Raw genomic sequence first — 15570 nt, forward strand, 5'->3', positions numbered from 1 at the left:
AGCCCGTGGAGTGCTGAAGCACTCTGCTCGCGTTACAACTTCAAACAATTCCAAAACTAATTTGATGTTTAAATGAAGAAATACATAACAACAAAGATTAACTTGCATATTTTATGTTTAAAACTAATTATATTTAAAACTGAGTATTTCTAAAAGATTGACTGCTATAACAGGATTTGATTTTTAATGAAATTTACTTAGATGCTAAGCTCAACATAACAGTCCTAACGATTCAACGATTCTACGATTAATTTGTTATCCAATAAGACAAATTTTCATTAACTAACGCTAATAAACATTATTTTGATTGGAGTTTACAATATCAGAGGGCGAGTGATTTATGCCTTGGCAATATTCTTTTCCATGGTAACGAAAGATATCTATGAAAGATAGATACGAAATTTGAAAGTGATTATAGTTGTTACTGATAAATAATTTTGACATTTAGTCTATTGATAGATCAAATTGATTAATTTATTAAATAACTTTTGTTCGTTACCTCAGCTACGCTGCTGTACAGTTAAATTCGCGGTGCTAGAATTTACCTTATTGTCATACAAGATATTCACGCTAAAGGGAGCCACAGGCCTACACCAGTTCACAACAATATTTGGTATCTTATAGAACCATAAATATGTTAAAACTTTAAGACGAATTTACAACAATGTTACTATGTGTGAACTGGGAGTGAGATAGATTTTCACTAGATCATATAGATAAATTTGTATTTCTTTCGTGCCGAGCAAGCGTTCTTCCGGTTGGGGCTACTGAGTTGGGCTGTTGTCGGTAAGTTCATTGAAATCAAAATCGATTTCAATCGTACTTAAAAAAATAATCTCGACAGAAATTTTAGATTAAAATCACGTTACTCTTTCTCTAATATATAAATATGAATATCTTTAGGTTTTGAAAACGAATAATAATTGTAGTTGAAATAGTGACAGTAACTAACCTATAACTGTTTGTTATTTACATTCAACATACCACATTATTTTACTACGAGCTATCATAATTGTACTTTATTATAATTAATACAGAGTTATATTTTGCATGCACAGGTAACCAACAACAATGAAATTCAATAAACTTGTTTCTTCTTCGCGCCGAAAAAACCGAAAGAGGCATTTCACGGCACCTTCTCACGTTCGGAGGAGACTTATGTCAGCTCCTCTTTCCAAAGAACTTCGGCAAAAATATAACGTTCGTTCTATGCCAATTCGTAAAGACGATGAAGTTCAGGTAGGGTAATATTTTATAAATCGTTTGAAGATTGAAAAGTGTTTATATTAAATGTGATAAAACATATTAAAAATAAGTAATTATTTTATAAAACCTCATTCATTAAACATTTTTGTTTATTTATTGCCTAAAGGTTGTTCGTGGGCATTATAAAGGCCAACAAGTTGGAAAAGTTGTTCAAGTGTACAGGAAAAAGTTTGTTATATACATAGAAAGAATTCAACGTGAAAAAGCTAACACTGCTAATGTATATGTTGGTATCGACCCATCCAAGGTAAGCTATTTTTTGTATTGTGTTTTGGTATATATGTATTATTAAATTTTGATAAATGATGAACTAAACCATTCACGTAGATTAAAGCACAAAGCTTGTTGGTTTCGTTGATATACAAGGGTTCTCCTTTATGTCTATGAATTTGACTTGTTTAGCTTTTTTACTGCAGAAAAGTTGGCACTGATATTATAAAACTTCACCTTTTTTTTCTGGTTAAAAAATATTTACTGTTTTCTAATTTATATCTTTTGTGATTTACAGACAGTGATTGTAAAATTAAAGATGGACAAGGATCGTAAGAAGATTATTGACAGGAGGAGTAAAGGTAGGCTTGCAGCATTAGGCAAGGACAAAGGAAAATATACCGAAGACTCAACTGCAGCCATGGAAACTTCATAAATTTAAGTCAGTTTCATTTATAAAGTTAAATAAAAACATTAATATTAGAATCTGTGTGTAATACTCCTTTTATTCATTTAATGCTCTTAGTCATACACTAAAAGGTGTTTTGGAATTTAAATACCATATTTATATTTATAGCATAAAATACAAGTATAAAAGTAAATGCTTGGAAAAAAATAAAAGTGCACATATTTATAAAATTCTTGTTACATTTATACGTACAAAGACAATCATGTATTGCTATTGTCCGATATTTATACATTCTATGAACTGCATATCGCAATATAAATTCTGTCCTTTCTAAAATATTACTTCAACATATAAATTGTTTAATTTATCTAAAAATTACAGAAACTCGTAATTTTCTACACGTACATTATTTATATAAAATATTTTATTCATCAATATTTAAACACCTTTTTTTGAGTGATAGATCTTGCTCTGTTTGGGAGTGTCTCTTTTTTGAGATTATCTTATCTTTGATTTCATCAGAAGAATCAATATTGTGATTAGAACACTGATCTGAGAATTCTACATGAGAGTCTTTTGTAACTTTTTCTCGTACTACGATTCTTGCTATTGGTTTAATGTTTACTGAAAAGAGAAGAGAACCAATTAATAAAAGAATCATATTTTTTTAATAACATTAATTTAAGTATTTATCAATTTACTCATTACATACCTATTTTGTAAGGTTTCTTTCTTTTTCTAGTACCAAGAAAGCAAGATACATTATCTATATTTTTATATTCAACTCTGTACTTTTGTTTTCCAAGTTTCAATGTTTTTTCTGTGAAAGCTATTTTACTTTGCAGTAACTGATTTTCAAGTAGCTAGATACAACAAAATATAATTTTTTCAATAATATACTACATATTGGATTGAGCAATTATATCATGACATATATCATACCTTAGATGGAATGTCTATAATAAAGACTTCATCATCTACTTCTACATCTTTGAGTGTAAAGGAAGGCTTTGTTGTTTCAACCAATAAATTTTCCTTCTCTATAAATTCCTGTAACTTTAAGAGGGCGAAGGATAAGAAAAGATTAACAAAATATAAAGGTAATATAAGAGAAAATAGAAAAAACAAAATTCTTATTTATACATTGTATGGTCTACATATTGATTCCTTTTTCCCACACTGCATCATATCTTCAATTTTTAAGTCCTTTTCACTTGATGCTTTCGTATGCTTTTCTTTGTCAAAATTACGACTTATTGCATAGCTTAAATCTGATTTATGTTGAACAGATTTATTACCAGCAAATGATAGTTGTTTAGTATCTAGAGATGAATCTTCATTGGTGTTTGAACATTGTTTCAAAATATTATCTTCATCATCCAAGCAATAGATAGTCTGTTCTGAAAAGTCTTCATTTTTTTGTAATTTTGTATAAAGTTGGATTGAATTTTCATGGTTAGGATGTACGTTATCATTTTCATTACCTAATACATCAGAAAATTCTGAGGAACGTTTGAATAGCTTGTCTCTCATATTTTCAACATTGTAATTTCTATCATCATTCTCACTGGTACTAGAGTCACTGTCTACTAAATTTAATCTCCTTAATTGTTGATATCGTTTTTCAGTTATTGGAGAAGTACTGTCTTTCATCATCAACTTCATTTCCTTTACCTCAGATTTTTCATCACAAAAATCATTTACGCTTAATTCTTCTGATTCAATATTTTCATTAAGCACAGATATATCGCACATTATTTTATACCTTCTATTAACAATTTCTGTATGAGTAACTTTGGGTTGCAGTTTATCTGTTTGTATCTTTTGTTTGCATTTTACCTGATTTGTATCTATATTTTCATTTGCAAGTAATATTGTATCTTTAGAAGTATTAGATTTCAAGATATCATCATCGTCTATTAAATTATTTTTAGAAGAGTTTACTATGGAAGAAGTATTTAATGTATCTTCTTTTCCTTTTTTTTGAGTCCTATTTTTAAATTTCTTATAATGCTCTTCTCCATGTTCTAAATTTTCTTCCTCTGTATCTTCATCGATACCCGAGTCTTTTAGTTGGTGTGTGTTACTAATAACCGAGGGCATGTTCATAAATGTTTCTGTAATATTTAGGTCTTTTTCTGCCTGATTAGGACAATTTCGATCCACAGACATATTTTTACAATTAGTATCCCGAATTTCATTAACATTATATAATGAAAATGACAACCTTTTCTGTGTTTTTGTGTTAGGACTTCCAAGCATTTTATAGCAATAACTTTTATCTGATTGGAATTCTTTACTGATATTATTCACTGTAGGATCTGATTGTTCTAATTTATCACTATTATTTGTTACTTTTTGTACTGTAGTTGCATTGCATGTTATTTCAGTTGAATCTGAAGTTGTGTCACATACATCTTCAACAGTAGCAGTATTTATTTCATCTTTCACTGACACTTGATCTTCTAAATTTAAAACATTCTCTTTAATACAATCTATAAAATATTTATGAGGTGTGTTTGTCTTACTTTGTATATTACTTTGAACATTATCAGTCATTACAGAAAAAGTTTCTTTAGTATCATCATTATCACATGTAAATTTATTTGCATCTATCCTTTTTTTCAAAGAAAGAGCTTTTTGAGATTTTCTCTTAACAACATTTCGCCATCCTAAATTTATAGGTGATGTACTTTTAGGTCTTTTTATGACTGTTTTTTTAGGTTTTACATTAGATATAAAATCATCTTCATTAGTCACAGATTCTATTTCACAAGAATATCTTCTATTCTTTTCTAACGTCTCTTTTATATAATTTGATAATGATACATTAGATTTGTATAAAATACTATAATCATCCTCAGTGAAAGTGTCATTGCAATCTGTTTCACTGTCATCTGTCACATTTCGAAGAATTGAAGTCTTCATTTTAATATATTGGCTATATGTCTTTATGCTTTGATACTGTTTAATTGCAGCATTCATAGCTTTATTTCTGCGACGTAATCTTCTACATGGTACCAGTTTATGTAACAAAGAGAAATCTATCATTCTGTTTGCGACTGTATTTGGTACTATATTCCATGTAATTTCATCAGATTCCATAGTGTAGCTTTTCACTAACCTAATATCTGTAACATTAGAATATTTTTTATAGAATATTAATTACATTTAAAAATAATCGATATCTCAAATTAATAGGTATAGAAAAATGATTACTTGAATTACACTTTATAATAATGTAGCCTAAAAAATGTATCACTTCACAAATAAAGCTGGCACGCAAGTACAACCCATTGAAATGAATTAGAATTTAGTGGTTAGGAAACTTTATACACATGTAACATACATACATATGTATGCATACAATTTAAAACTTCATATTACGTTTTTAACATTTTTTAAAATGAATTCATACAATTCCTTTACATATAATATTTGATTAAAAACACTTTTCTAGCCTTCCAAAAACTATACGTAAAATACATTTTCAATCGTTGCAATAAAAGTGATCAAAAATATATTTACACACCAGTCAAACGTAAAATTAAATAAAAAGGTAGACAAATTTAGAATATAATTATTAAAATTAATATGAGCTTTCATAAAACATTTAAAATTTAGCGAAATAAATTTTTTAACTGACATCAATCACAATTTATTTTATATACGTTTTTCAAAAATACAAGGTGACTCCGTAATTTATGGTGCAAATGGGGCCAGGGAGATTCTATGGCTCAAAATAAAACGAATATAAAAAGTAAAATTGCGTTAGAAATTTCTTTTCGAATCAAGTTTAAAAATTTGCGAAGTATACCTACATTTGCTTAATTCATGGCTAGACAGAAGTAGATAATCGATAAGAGGTTATTCCACATGCAAAATTAAGTCGAGAATGTAGAATACAATTTGTTGAGCCTCTGAAGGCTCATTTTCGAGAAAATCGAATTTGAAAATTTGTCTAGTACGCGTGTACTCGGTTAATTTTTTACTATTACATACATTCACGTATACATGAATGAGTATGTAAATTGAATGGGTCACACATGACGAAATGGAATTGAATTTAAAGAAAAAAATGAATAATGAAGAAAGTTTATTTCACTTTGCATAACAGTTTTTTATTTTTATTATCGGCATATAAAAGTGGAAAGAAAACGCTATAAAATTACTTGGGAGGCATACAAGGTTTTACCACCACTAGAATTTTTGTTGTACGAAAATAGGATTCCATACGAAGAAAGAAAGTGTTTCGTTATGAAATTTCTAGTAGAATGTGCATTTGTATACCGGAAGTGTATGGATCGATGAATATAGGTACAAACAATGATGTAAATGAAAGAAAAGTGGAGGGAGTGAAAGGATAGAAGTAAAAGAAAAAGAATAATGAGATTGCCAAAACATTTTATAGTTGTTCGTGTGTTTAGATGTATGAGATAAATACTAGTACATATTTCAATGGTAATAACAAAGATAGGATGCTACATACACAAGTAAAAAAATTTTGAAAAATTGTGTTTTAAATTTTAGTGATGCAGTAAGTAATAGAGTGTGAGAGAAAGAGGTGCAAAAGCGCAGAAAGAACGCCGTCACGAACCGCAAGCGTAAACGGTCGAAAATCGATTTCAAATAGAAATTGATTATAGATCCTCTATAGATGATTAGTTAGAGTCGATCGAGTGATAGAATAAAAAAATAATTCAACTTTCATATTTTCACTTATTCTTTGAAAGAATTAAAAGAAACTGATGGAATTTAGGGAAAGATGATTCGGGAGTTTTTTTGGATCGTGAAAGTGTTAGGTGAACGATAGTCTTTGATTGACAAATTAGAAAGATAAATTGAAACTTGTATGAATTGATGAAAAGAAAATCTAAGAATGCACCAAAACAGAAAAAAGAAAAAGCGAGTGAATTACGGTGTAAGGGCAGTCGAGGTATTGCGTGGAATGAAGGGATTTGGCTTTACGATCTCGGGACAACAACCTTGCATATTGAGCTGCATCGTTCCAGGAAGTCCAGCGGATATCGCTGGATTACGAGCCGGCGATTATTTAGTATCTGTTAATGGCCACAATGTTAGCAAACTGCCCCATGACGATGTTGTGCAATTAATTGGTCGTTCAAAGGGTATTTTAAAGTTGCAAATAGCTGAAAATTATTATTCTGATTCCTCTGACGAAGAAGGAGTAACAGCAGTACGCTGCAAGCCCAAATATATTCATAAACCTCGTGCAAGTAATATGGGAGCGCTACAATTACAATGTAGAGTTGCCAAAGTTGTGCGAGATTTACAAAGTGGTGCTATGTTTGATGTAGCAGGAAAAACACCACCTGAATTGCAAAACCATGGAACTTACTGTAATTTACATTATCACTGGGATATGTCTAGTCCTCTTCCACCACCACCACCGCCAGCATCTCATAAAAGAGATTCTGAGAAAATAGTGCATAGAACAGTTGTTGGTTACCTCGGAACTATAGATATTCCAAATCAATTGCATCCGTCTTGTATGATGCAGGTAATTTTGATAACACTATCATTACTATCTCTTAATTCTGTATAAACACTAAGTTATCCTTGAATTTGATCTAATATGATTTTACTAATTCATATTTATTCTTCTAGGTATTGAGAAAATGCATCAAACGGTTGAAAGCTGAGAAAAGAAATCCAACCACAGTATTGTTAACAATACATGTAGCAAATATAAAACTCACCAATTCAGAAAATCGTGTTATAGCAGAATATCCATCCTATAGAATAATATTTTGTAATTCCTTTTCTGAACAAGATAAACAATATTTTGGGATATTAACTAAATCTGTTAAAGATAAAGAAAATATTGTTTCCAATTCCTGCCATGTTTTTACAATATACTATAAATTAATTGATCATATAGTACATTCTAGTGTGTGCAATATATTTGGTTTTACATGCACCAAAACTTCTGAACTAAATGTATGTCAGGAATTTCCAGACAGTTGCAATGGTCTGATTGGTGCTATACAAACTTTGTACATATCAGATTCAACAGCTACTGACACAAATCCATATAATGAAATGAGGAGACATCAAGAAACTGCTTCTCCGCAACCAAGCAATATAAGTACATCAACAGCTCATTCGAGTAATAGTGATTCTGGAATTGGCTATAAGGATGATTGTACAAGTCGATCAGATAAAAATATCGTACAAAATATTCCCCGAAGAAGATGTCCAACTTTGGAATATAGGGTATGTTGATTAAAATGCTCATAGTAGTTAACTCAGTTAATATTAAATGGATTGTAGGATTTACATTGTAATAACACTATTCTATAATATTTGTTACTTAGTAAATATATATTGAAATGTATGTAGTCCTTTTTTTGTTATTTAAAATATAAAGTTTTTCATGGATACACCTGTTACATTTTGTCATTTTATCTATCTGAGTTCTAAAGAAATTTTAATGATTGTAATATGGGTATTATTCAATCCATTGTGGTTATAAAAAAAAAATACTTAAAATATATGATAGTTTAAACTATTTTCATAACTATTCTAAATTGAACAGTTTTCATTTTACTTAATAAATAAAGATCTGCTTCTAAGTAACATGATATATGTTTAGGATGCGTGTGAATATTCGTCAAGATCATACGGTAACGAAGCTGTAGATTTGAGATTAACGGTACGAGCTGTATCGAAAACATGCTGGAACGAGACAAATAAATTGAGCAAAGATAGTCTGGAATTGCCTCGTGAAAGTGTGATGTTTAATGATTTTTGCAATGGCATAAGTACGTGTTCGGAAGCGATAGAAAATTCCGACATGAATTCCGACATACAAAAGGGAACGAAGAGGGGGGACTTGCCCACCTGTCCATTGCCATCTGCTTCAACAGTTAAGCAGGGGTTGCTTAGTTCGTCCGTTGGCTCTCTTGTGTCCGTTTGCACCACCGCAATGCTGCACGGTTTAAAAGATCCTGTTGAGACGCCCGGTGATGCCGCAATTAAGTCGCAATCGCAATTGTTGGCACTTACGAGACTAGCGGAATCAAAAGAAATCGACGTACCAGACAAGTTTAGCCCGAAAGTTTTTTCTGGTATTTCCAAATCTTTAGTGCATAGTTTTGAAGACCTTAATACAAGCATGGATTACGTTCGACCACTGTGCCAAACTTATTCAGATAAATCGGATAATTCACGTCCTTGGGGAAGCTTGCAAGAAATTAGAAACGTTGGGACCTGTGCGCAGAATATCTGTCTGGTAAGATTTATATTTATTATTTCCAATACTTACTTTTGCTAACGCGGTCTACAATGTGGGAGATTCAGGATCAGATCGTGTTTGGGATCGTGTTTCGGGTTTTCAAAAAATCTAAGAAAGTTAATGGATACTTATTATAACATTTCTATTACAATATCCAATAAGTTTCAAAATGGAATATTTATCTCAAATACCGGGTCCGATATTGTTCTCATTGGGGGCATAAACGTCTTACGTTATACACGGAAGATTAATTGGTTCTTAAATGAGTTATCAATTTACAATTTGAGATTATTGCAATAAGTGGGATACAAATATAATGAAAAAGGAAGACAAAATTTAAATATTTGCATTAAATGAAAGAATAATGCCTGAAATTGCAAATAAGGAAAAAGAAATATGAGAACAGAGGGGAAGCACGAGTAAATGAGTGAGTTCTATGAATAAGTGAGCGAGATAATGCACGAGTGTGAGAGTATGTGTGAGCGAGTGAGCAAGCGAAAGAAGAAGAGAAAAAGAGAGAATGATGGGAATTAGAGTATCATATTTCGGTTCGATAGTTCAATTCGATAGTACAATTTTTGGATGAAATAACGAAAATAATTTTACGAAAGAAATCGAATAAGTAGATAGAAGTAGCAAAGAAGATATATTTAGTATGAATAAATGAAGGTACCGACGGATAAACCGACCGACCGACTGAGCTTGGAACTTGGAAAGGAGAGGGAAAGAGAAAGAGAAGGAAATGAAGTACGAGCGAATATACCCGTAGCGGTAGTGCACATGAGAGTGACATGTTACACACAAAATGAACGTGACGCTGTCGTGCAATAGTTACAATGTTGATTACTATAGAATCATCGTTGAATTAATTATTTACAATAAGTAATTGAATAATCGTTCGTGTAAATTATCGGTTCGATTGTAAGAAATCGATCGGTCGATCGTGTCGGTTCTGTCGGTATACGTCGTGTTCGGCTGACCATTGAGTTGAACAGACACCGTGTGCGGAATCATAATTGTCAACGGGTGCATCGCTGCAGTTGGGCGGAGCCCTTATTATTACGAGCATACCACAATCTTGTTTTGATAGTTAATACCAAAGAAAATTATTTCCTTGACTGTATTATGTTTATATAAGTATTTTTATTTTTCCTTCGATAAATGGGATCGTTACGTGTGTACACGAAGGAATACGATCTTCGATCACGACATGGATACCGTGGTGAAATCGGTATGTACGACACGGTCAATATTTTATGGAATTACTAGGAGATCATCTAATGGATTCTAGTTCGACGTTCTTTATTTTTTCAAAGTTAATCAGTTGTTTACATTAAAGAAGTGACAAAGTGAAATCGAAGAGCATTCTCGCTATTGTTATTTTATAAATCAGGACAGAAAATGAAATTTTAATGATTTGATCTATGATCAATAGTCGACAACGTCAAATCGATATGTTACGTCGATACGTTATACTGTTACACCGATACGTATTGTTATCGTTCTAATAATTGAAATTAATGATATTTTCGCGCCCTCTTAAATCTTTTTATAATTATATTTTCCTTAATTCTATTTCAATTATTTGTGATTATGATGTACTTGTTCAAATCTTATCAACGATTGATATATATTAAATAAGTGACTCAGATATTTATGGTTATATATTTTTGTTGTCGGGAATGTTACGAAACAGGGAGGAAATAGATGTATTAAGAATTATTTATTATTACGTAGAATTATAAGTATTTTTCGTTTTTATGTTAGCTTTTCTTGTTTTAGTAGTTCTCTCTCTTTCTTTATTTTGAATTTATAATTATAAATATTTAAAGTTCTTAAAACGACTTATATACAGTTGCTTAATTATAGCTGTAGTACAATGGATTAGACGGACTATTATACGAATTGGAGTTAATGTATAAAAGACCATGAAGTTCTATTGACAAGTAAATTAAATGTTATATAATAACAATTATTAAAGACCATATAAAGTTAGTGATTGCATACCGTTCTTTTTGTTCCTTGATTTATTCTTAACCAATATTTGTAATATTTGTTATGTTTGCAATAGTCGTATATAATAATCGTAATATTCGTAACGTTCGTATAAGGCTGAAGGCGCACGCGCTTGATCGTTTCCCCTATGACTCGTTTAATCCCATTTAACGACGTTATCAATAAAATATAATTTTTTTTAATGCTTCTTTCACACAGCACGGTAGTACACAATTATGCGATAAGAATACCGATTGTAAAAACATACATGCATGGGCCAATGGTTTTGAAAAATTACTAGAAGATCCAAAAGGTTTACAAACATTTGCGGTAAGAATGAAATTTTATTTTCACTAAATAAATACACATTGCATATTTTTCTAATACCTTTTTTCTTTTCATAATTTAGGAGTTTCTAAAAAAAGAATTTAGCCATGAAAATATCTACTTTTGGGCTGCTTGTGAGAGATACAAAGATACTAAAGATGTTACTACAAGACGTAAGTTGGCAAATCAAATTTACCAACGTCATTTGTCTACTACAGCAGCTGAACCTGTAAACGTTGATAGCCATGCAACTGGCCAAATAACGCAAGAACTTCTTAGTGAAGCACCTGCTGACCTTTTCTTACAGGTGTTCATGACATGTTTTTTTATTCTTCTGTTCAATTCTGCAATTGTGTTTATTACCATTATTAATATTATATTAGTTGTTCTGTATTAATAGAAATCGTTAGTTTGTATTTTATTTTCAGGCTCAAAAACAGGTTTTTAATCTAATGAAGTTTGATAGTTATCCGAGATTTTTAAGATCTGATTTATATCGTCGTTGTGTAGAAACAGGAAATTCCATAACTGGAGTAGAAGATTGTGATTTAAATCTTACCAGTTCTCCTAGTGTAAAGCTAAAGAAGAGTCACTCAGATGCAGAAGATCGATGTAGAAAATCTATTCTTCCATGGAATAGAAAAAACAGGTACTGATAATAAATAGTATTTAATAAATACTAATTGAAAACAAATGTTATCAGTGTATATTCGTCATAGTAATGTCTTTTTAGATCTAAATCAAAAGATCGTGGGGAATCTGAATATAATAAAGGCCCTAATAGAAATGAGACCATATATAAGAGCTTTACAACTATGAAAAGAGAAGCAGAAGGTAATAACAACGACGACAGTATTTCTATATCTAGCAGCAGGTCTTCATTAGCATCATGGGATTTGGCATTAAGACAATCATTCCACAAACATGTAAGTATTCTTTCTTTTTCTCTTACATTGTACATTGTAATTAAAAATAAACTTAGAAACTATTTTGTTTGGTAAAGCAATTGTATCGAAGGCAAGTATAACCATTGTATGTGTTAGTTTTACTTGTAATGCAAGTGTGTAGTAGATATTTTGGTATTGCAACTATGTGCAGATGTTTGTTGAAAGCTAATGTTAGTGTTATTAAGCACACATTTAATTTCGAATCTACAAAAGTTGTATGTATAACTTGTAGTCTTTATCGTCCTACGAAGGACAGTCGAATGAAACGAAAGAAGTTCGTGCCAAATGTACCGGGTTATGTCGGGTAATATTACCCGATGGATCGACTACGGTTGTGCCAACTAGCCAAATGGAGAGTATTAAAGATGTGGTTACACGCCTCCTTGATAAAAGAGCTCTTCGATATTCTAACTATGACGTTCTAATCCTTGCTACAGATGAGGTTTGTGATCTCTTGTATTTATTTAATGCACCTTTTAAAATTATCGCTCGAAACTAATAAAATAATTTGTTGATGTTAAACATGTATGGGACACGCTTCTTTCTTGCACATAGTCTGATTGAATGAAATGATAAGGTTGAATGGTATAACGATTGTAGGAGATTGTTGTTTTATGAGAATTGTTATGCATGCATTTCTGGTGTAGCTTTTGTAGTTGGGCACATTTGCATTAAACTTGATGTAAAATATACGTATTTTATGTATGCCGTACACGTATAATTTATAATCTAGTATAAACAGTCCAATCGAAACGAATATTCGTTGTACTTGTTATTACCTATACAGTATTAATATTTGAAAATGATAAAAAATTTCTTGTGTTTTCAGACTATAGATACAAAATATCCATCATCGGTACTGGCTGGTCAAGAAGTGGAAGTTGTACCAACGAAAATACTGAAAGTCGATCTACCTTCCCGTCGAGTAATAACTGTGATTGCACATAAAGGCAGAACTCTTAAAGATGTACTAAGGCCACTTCTAAATAAGTATGGTTTTAATTTAGAAACTATTACTGTATGGAGTGAAAACCACCGTGTTTGTACAGATGTACAGGCTATTGATGCTCCTGCGAGGCTAATTTTGACCAACATAAAGGATCAAGGTAATAAAAATGTTAGGATATAATAAGCTACAAGAAATTGGTAAAACATTAACTGTTGAAATAATTTGAGGGGAAACATTTTTGTAGATCCACAGAAAGAATTAACCACAGTTAAATACACTCATGATGGATCAAATTCTCAATCCACTCTAGACGAAATCACAAATAGAGTATTTGAAGAGCTTTTGGTGGGCAAAGGCGCGAGTAAATATCATTACAATGATGGTTCATGTAAGGTAAGAAATGTTTTATTTATCTAAATAATTATCTGAAAAAATTAATTGCTTTTTTATTTATGGGTTATTTTATTTTCTGGGATATAGTCCGACGATCAACGTTCTGAGGGTTCCTCTATCTTGCCGAGTAAATTTTTTCTTCGAGATTCTACAATGCATGGAAAAAAGAAGGTATGGTAGATGTCTGTTATTTTATATGTCTACTTACATTCAGTGTACATGTTGCTTTGGAAGATCGATTTTTATATATCCATATATTTTAATGTTAAAGGGAGGGAAGCCTAAATGTAATATGAACGAAAAAAGCAATGCGAACGATTATGTCTCCGAAGAAACTGCCAAATCTCATCCTCCTTTAATAGCAAAATGGCGGAACGGGGTAAAACTGCAATTACCGGGAAAATTCGATGGCGAAGGTAAATTATATATCATAGTACGAGAATAGTATTGCTAATAATAAAATTAGAAATATCTTTATCCAAGTATAGGATAATATTTATATTTATATTTATAGATTTATACGAAGGTTTAAAACGCGCACAAAGATCTAGATTAGAAGATCAGAGAGGCACAGAGATCAATTTTGAATTGCCAGACTTTTTAAAGGTAAACAAAAAACGAAACTTATATGCTCTGGGGTATAATAATGCGTATTTTTTTAATGGTACCAAACATTTTCATAAAGCATATTGTCAGTTATCGTAGTAACGTTTTTAAATACATTTCATTTTTGAAATTTTTATTATGCGTTGCGTTTCGACCCTTAAAGCTATGAAATTACTGATCAGAACAAGGAAAATGGTAAGCCGACGGATCGCAACAAAGTTCGAAGACCTAGGATAATATCTACCAATTGCGAAGCAAATGCCAAGTTTTACAGTTCGATTCACGAACGGCAAAACTGTGGCGGACATGATCAAAATACGACAACAACAGCAACACCTATAACAACAACATCAACCGCAACGACGACATTGGCTTCAACAAAGAATGGAGATCTTGATAAACGATTCCATGTATTGGCTACTGGAAAGGAATTGCAGAGTAAGTCATCAGATAGTTCGTTCATATTAGATACAACTTTGACGGACGGAGATCGGACCGTTGTAGAGAATGGATCTTGCTCACGAAATACTGCTTTGGATTCTTTCGATACTCAAGTCAACTCGTTAAGTGTAATGAAATCATCGAAACCTCCACCCCTTCCGCCGAAGCCAAAAAATCTTGTAACATGCGCAACAAAAAGTGGGTATATCATGTCTTCGAAATCTTTACCAAAGTCAAATTGTGCCGTTTCTTTAAGTCCAACCGAATTTACTCGGAAAAATATTTTATAACGTATTGCATTAGGGAAACGACATTCACATATTTTTGTATCTAGAATACATAAAATATACCACAAAATGAGCGAAAGTGCTTTCTAATCAATTTTGTATGTATCATATGCATTGCTACATATTTGAGGCAAAATGGTAATAAGGCGAAAAAGTTTGTATTTGTAGTATTATTCAGAACTTATTACCATTACGATTATGATCTTGTATCATACCACTTCGCCTCGATCGGTGGTAAGGTGCCCGATCCTCAAAGATGCCTTTATTCTAACGATATTCACAACGTATTTTTAATCATAAAAAAAATTTTAGTCTAAACTTATTTATGATGTTTTTACAGTACAGCTGTTACTCTCCTGGTTATACAGGACATATATTTTATTATTGTAATTTATAGCGAATGAATATTGTTATACGTAAACGATGGAAAAAATATTTGAGATTTTATGCACATTAAATAAATTATATAAACTTTGTTTTAT

The 15570-nt window shown here is 31.3% G+C and overlaps 3 protein-coding genes across 7 annotated transcripts; 2 read left to right on the forward strand and 1 right to left on the reverse strand.

Annotated features, from left to right (window-relative positions):
• Positions 1-678: 678 nt before the first annotated feature.
• LOC117230747 (60S ribosomal protein L26) lies at positions 679-1962 on the forward strand. The gene is made up of 4 exons (XM_033488488.1): positions 679-786; positions 1059-1239; positions 1373-1513; positions 1775-1962. The coding sequence occupies exons 2-4, from the start codon at positions 1072-1074 to the stop codon at positions 1910-1912; spliced, it is 447 nt and encodes a 148-aa protein (XP_033344379.1). The 5' UTR covers positions 679-786; positions 1059-1071; the 3' UTR covers positions 1913-1962.
• A 91-nt stretch (positions 1963-2053) lies between these two features.
• On the reverse strand, positions 2054-5399 carry LOC117230742. The gene is given in 6 exon segments (XM_033488471.1): positions 2054-2374; positions 2376-2509; positions 2598-2748; positions 2828-2941; positions 3029-5016; positions 5105-5399. Coding segments are annotated over 5 exon segments (2412 nt in total). The 5' UTR covers positions 4991-5016; positions 5105-5399; the 3' UTR covers positions 2054-2323.
• Positions 5400-6072: 673 nt separating this feature from the next.
• Positions 6073-15509, forward strand: LOC117230741 (regulator of G-protein signaling loco). Of its 5 annotated transcripts, XM_033488468.1 has the most exons (15): positions 6073-7406; positions 7514-8122; positions 8502-9140; positions 11358-11468; positions 11548-11772; positions 11876-12114; positions 12199-12391; positions 12645-12854; positions 13242-13518; positions 13606-13754; positions 13842-13925; positions 14026-14170; positions 14269-14360; positions 14543-14798; positions 14865-15509. In XM_033488468.1, the coding sequence occupies exons 1-15, from the start codon at positions 6765-6767 to the stop codon at positions 15089-15091; spliced, it is 4098 nt and encodes a 1365-aa protein (XP_033344359.1). In that variant the 5' UTR covers positions 6073-6764; the 3' UTR covers positions 15092-15509. The 5 variants fall into 5 exon arrangements, with proteins under 5 accessions (XP_033344359.1, XP_033344357.1, XP_033344358.1 ...); XM_033488466.1 differs by having other exon boundaries at positions 14543-15509; XM_033488467.1 differs by having other exon boundaries at positions 11894-12114; positions 14543-15509.
• The last annotated feature ends 61 nt before the right edge of the window (positions 15510-15570 follow it).

The sequence above is a fragment of the Bombus vosnesenskii genome, unplaced genomic scaffold (genome assembly GCF_011952255.1).
Source record: "Bombus vosnesenskii isolate JDL3184/JDL3185 unplaced genomic scaffold, Bvos_JDL3184-5_v1.1 scf7180000013267, whole genome shotgun sequence".
Classification (NCBI taxonomy): domain Eukaryota; kingdom Metazoa; phylum Arthropoda; class Insecta; order Hymenoptera; family Apidae; genus Bombus; species Bombus vosnesenskii.

What these genes read in the sequence shown, in the direction of transcription:
- LOC117230741 (XM_033488466.1), top strand. Translation starts at nt 6,765, where the DNA reads ATGCACCAAAACAGAAAAAAGAAAAAGCGAGTGAATTACGGTGTAAGG. An exon ending in CCATGGAATAGAAAAAACAG is followed by an intron (nt 12,115 to 12,198) that starts GTACTGATAATA and finishes ATGTCTTTTTAG; the next exon opens with ATCTAAATCAAAAGATCGTG. An exon ending in AATTGCCAGACTTTTTAAAG is followed by an intron (nt 14,361 to 14,542) that starts GTAAACAAAAAA and finishes ATTACTGATCAG; the next exon opens with AACAAGGAAAATGGTAAGCC.
- LOC117230747 (XM_033488488.1), top strand. Translation starts at nt 1,072, where the DNA reads ATGAAATTCAATAAACTTGTTTCTTCTTCGCGCCGAAAAAACCGAAAG. An exon ending in GTAAAGACGATGAAGTTCAG is followed by an intron (nt 1,240 to 1,372) that starts GTAGGGTAATAT and finishes TATTGCCTAAAG; the next exon opens with GTTGTTCGTGGGCATTATAA. An exon ending in TTGGTATCGACCCATCCAAG is followed by an intron (nt 1,514 to 1,774) that starts GTAAGCTATTTT and finishes TGTGATTTACAG; the next exon opens with ACAGTGATTGTAAAATTAAA.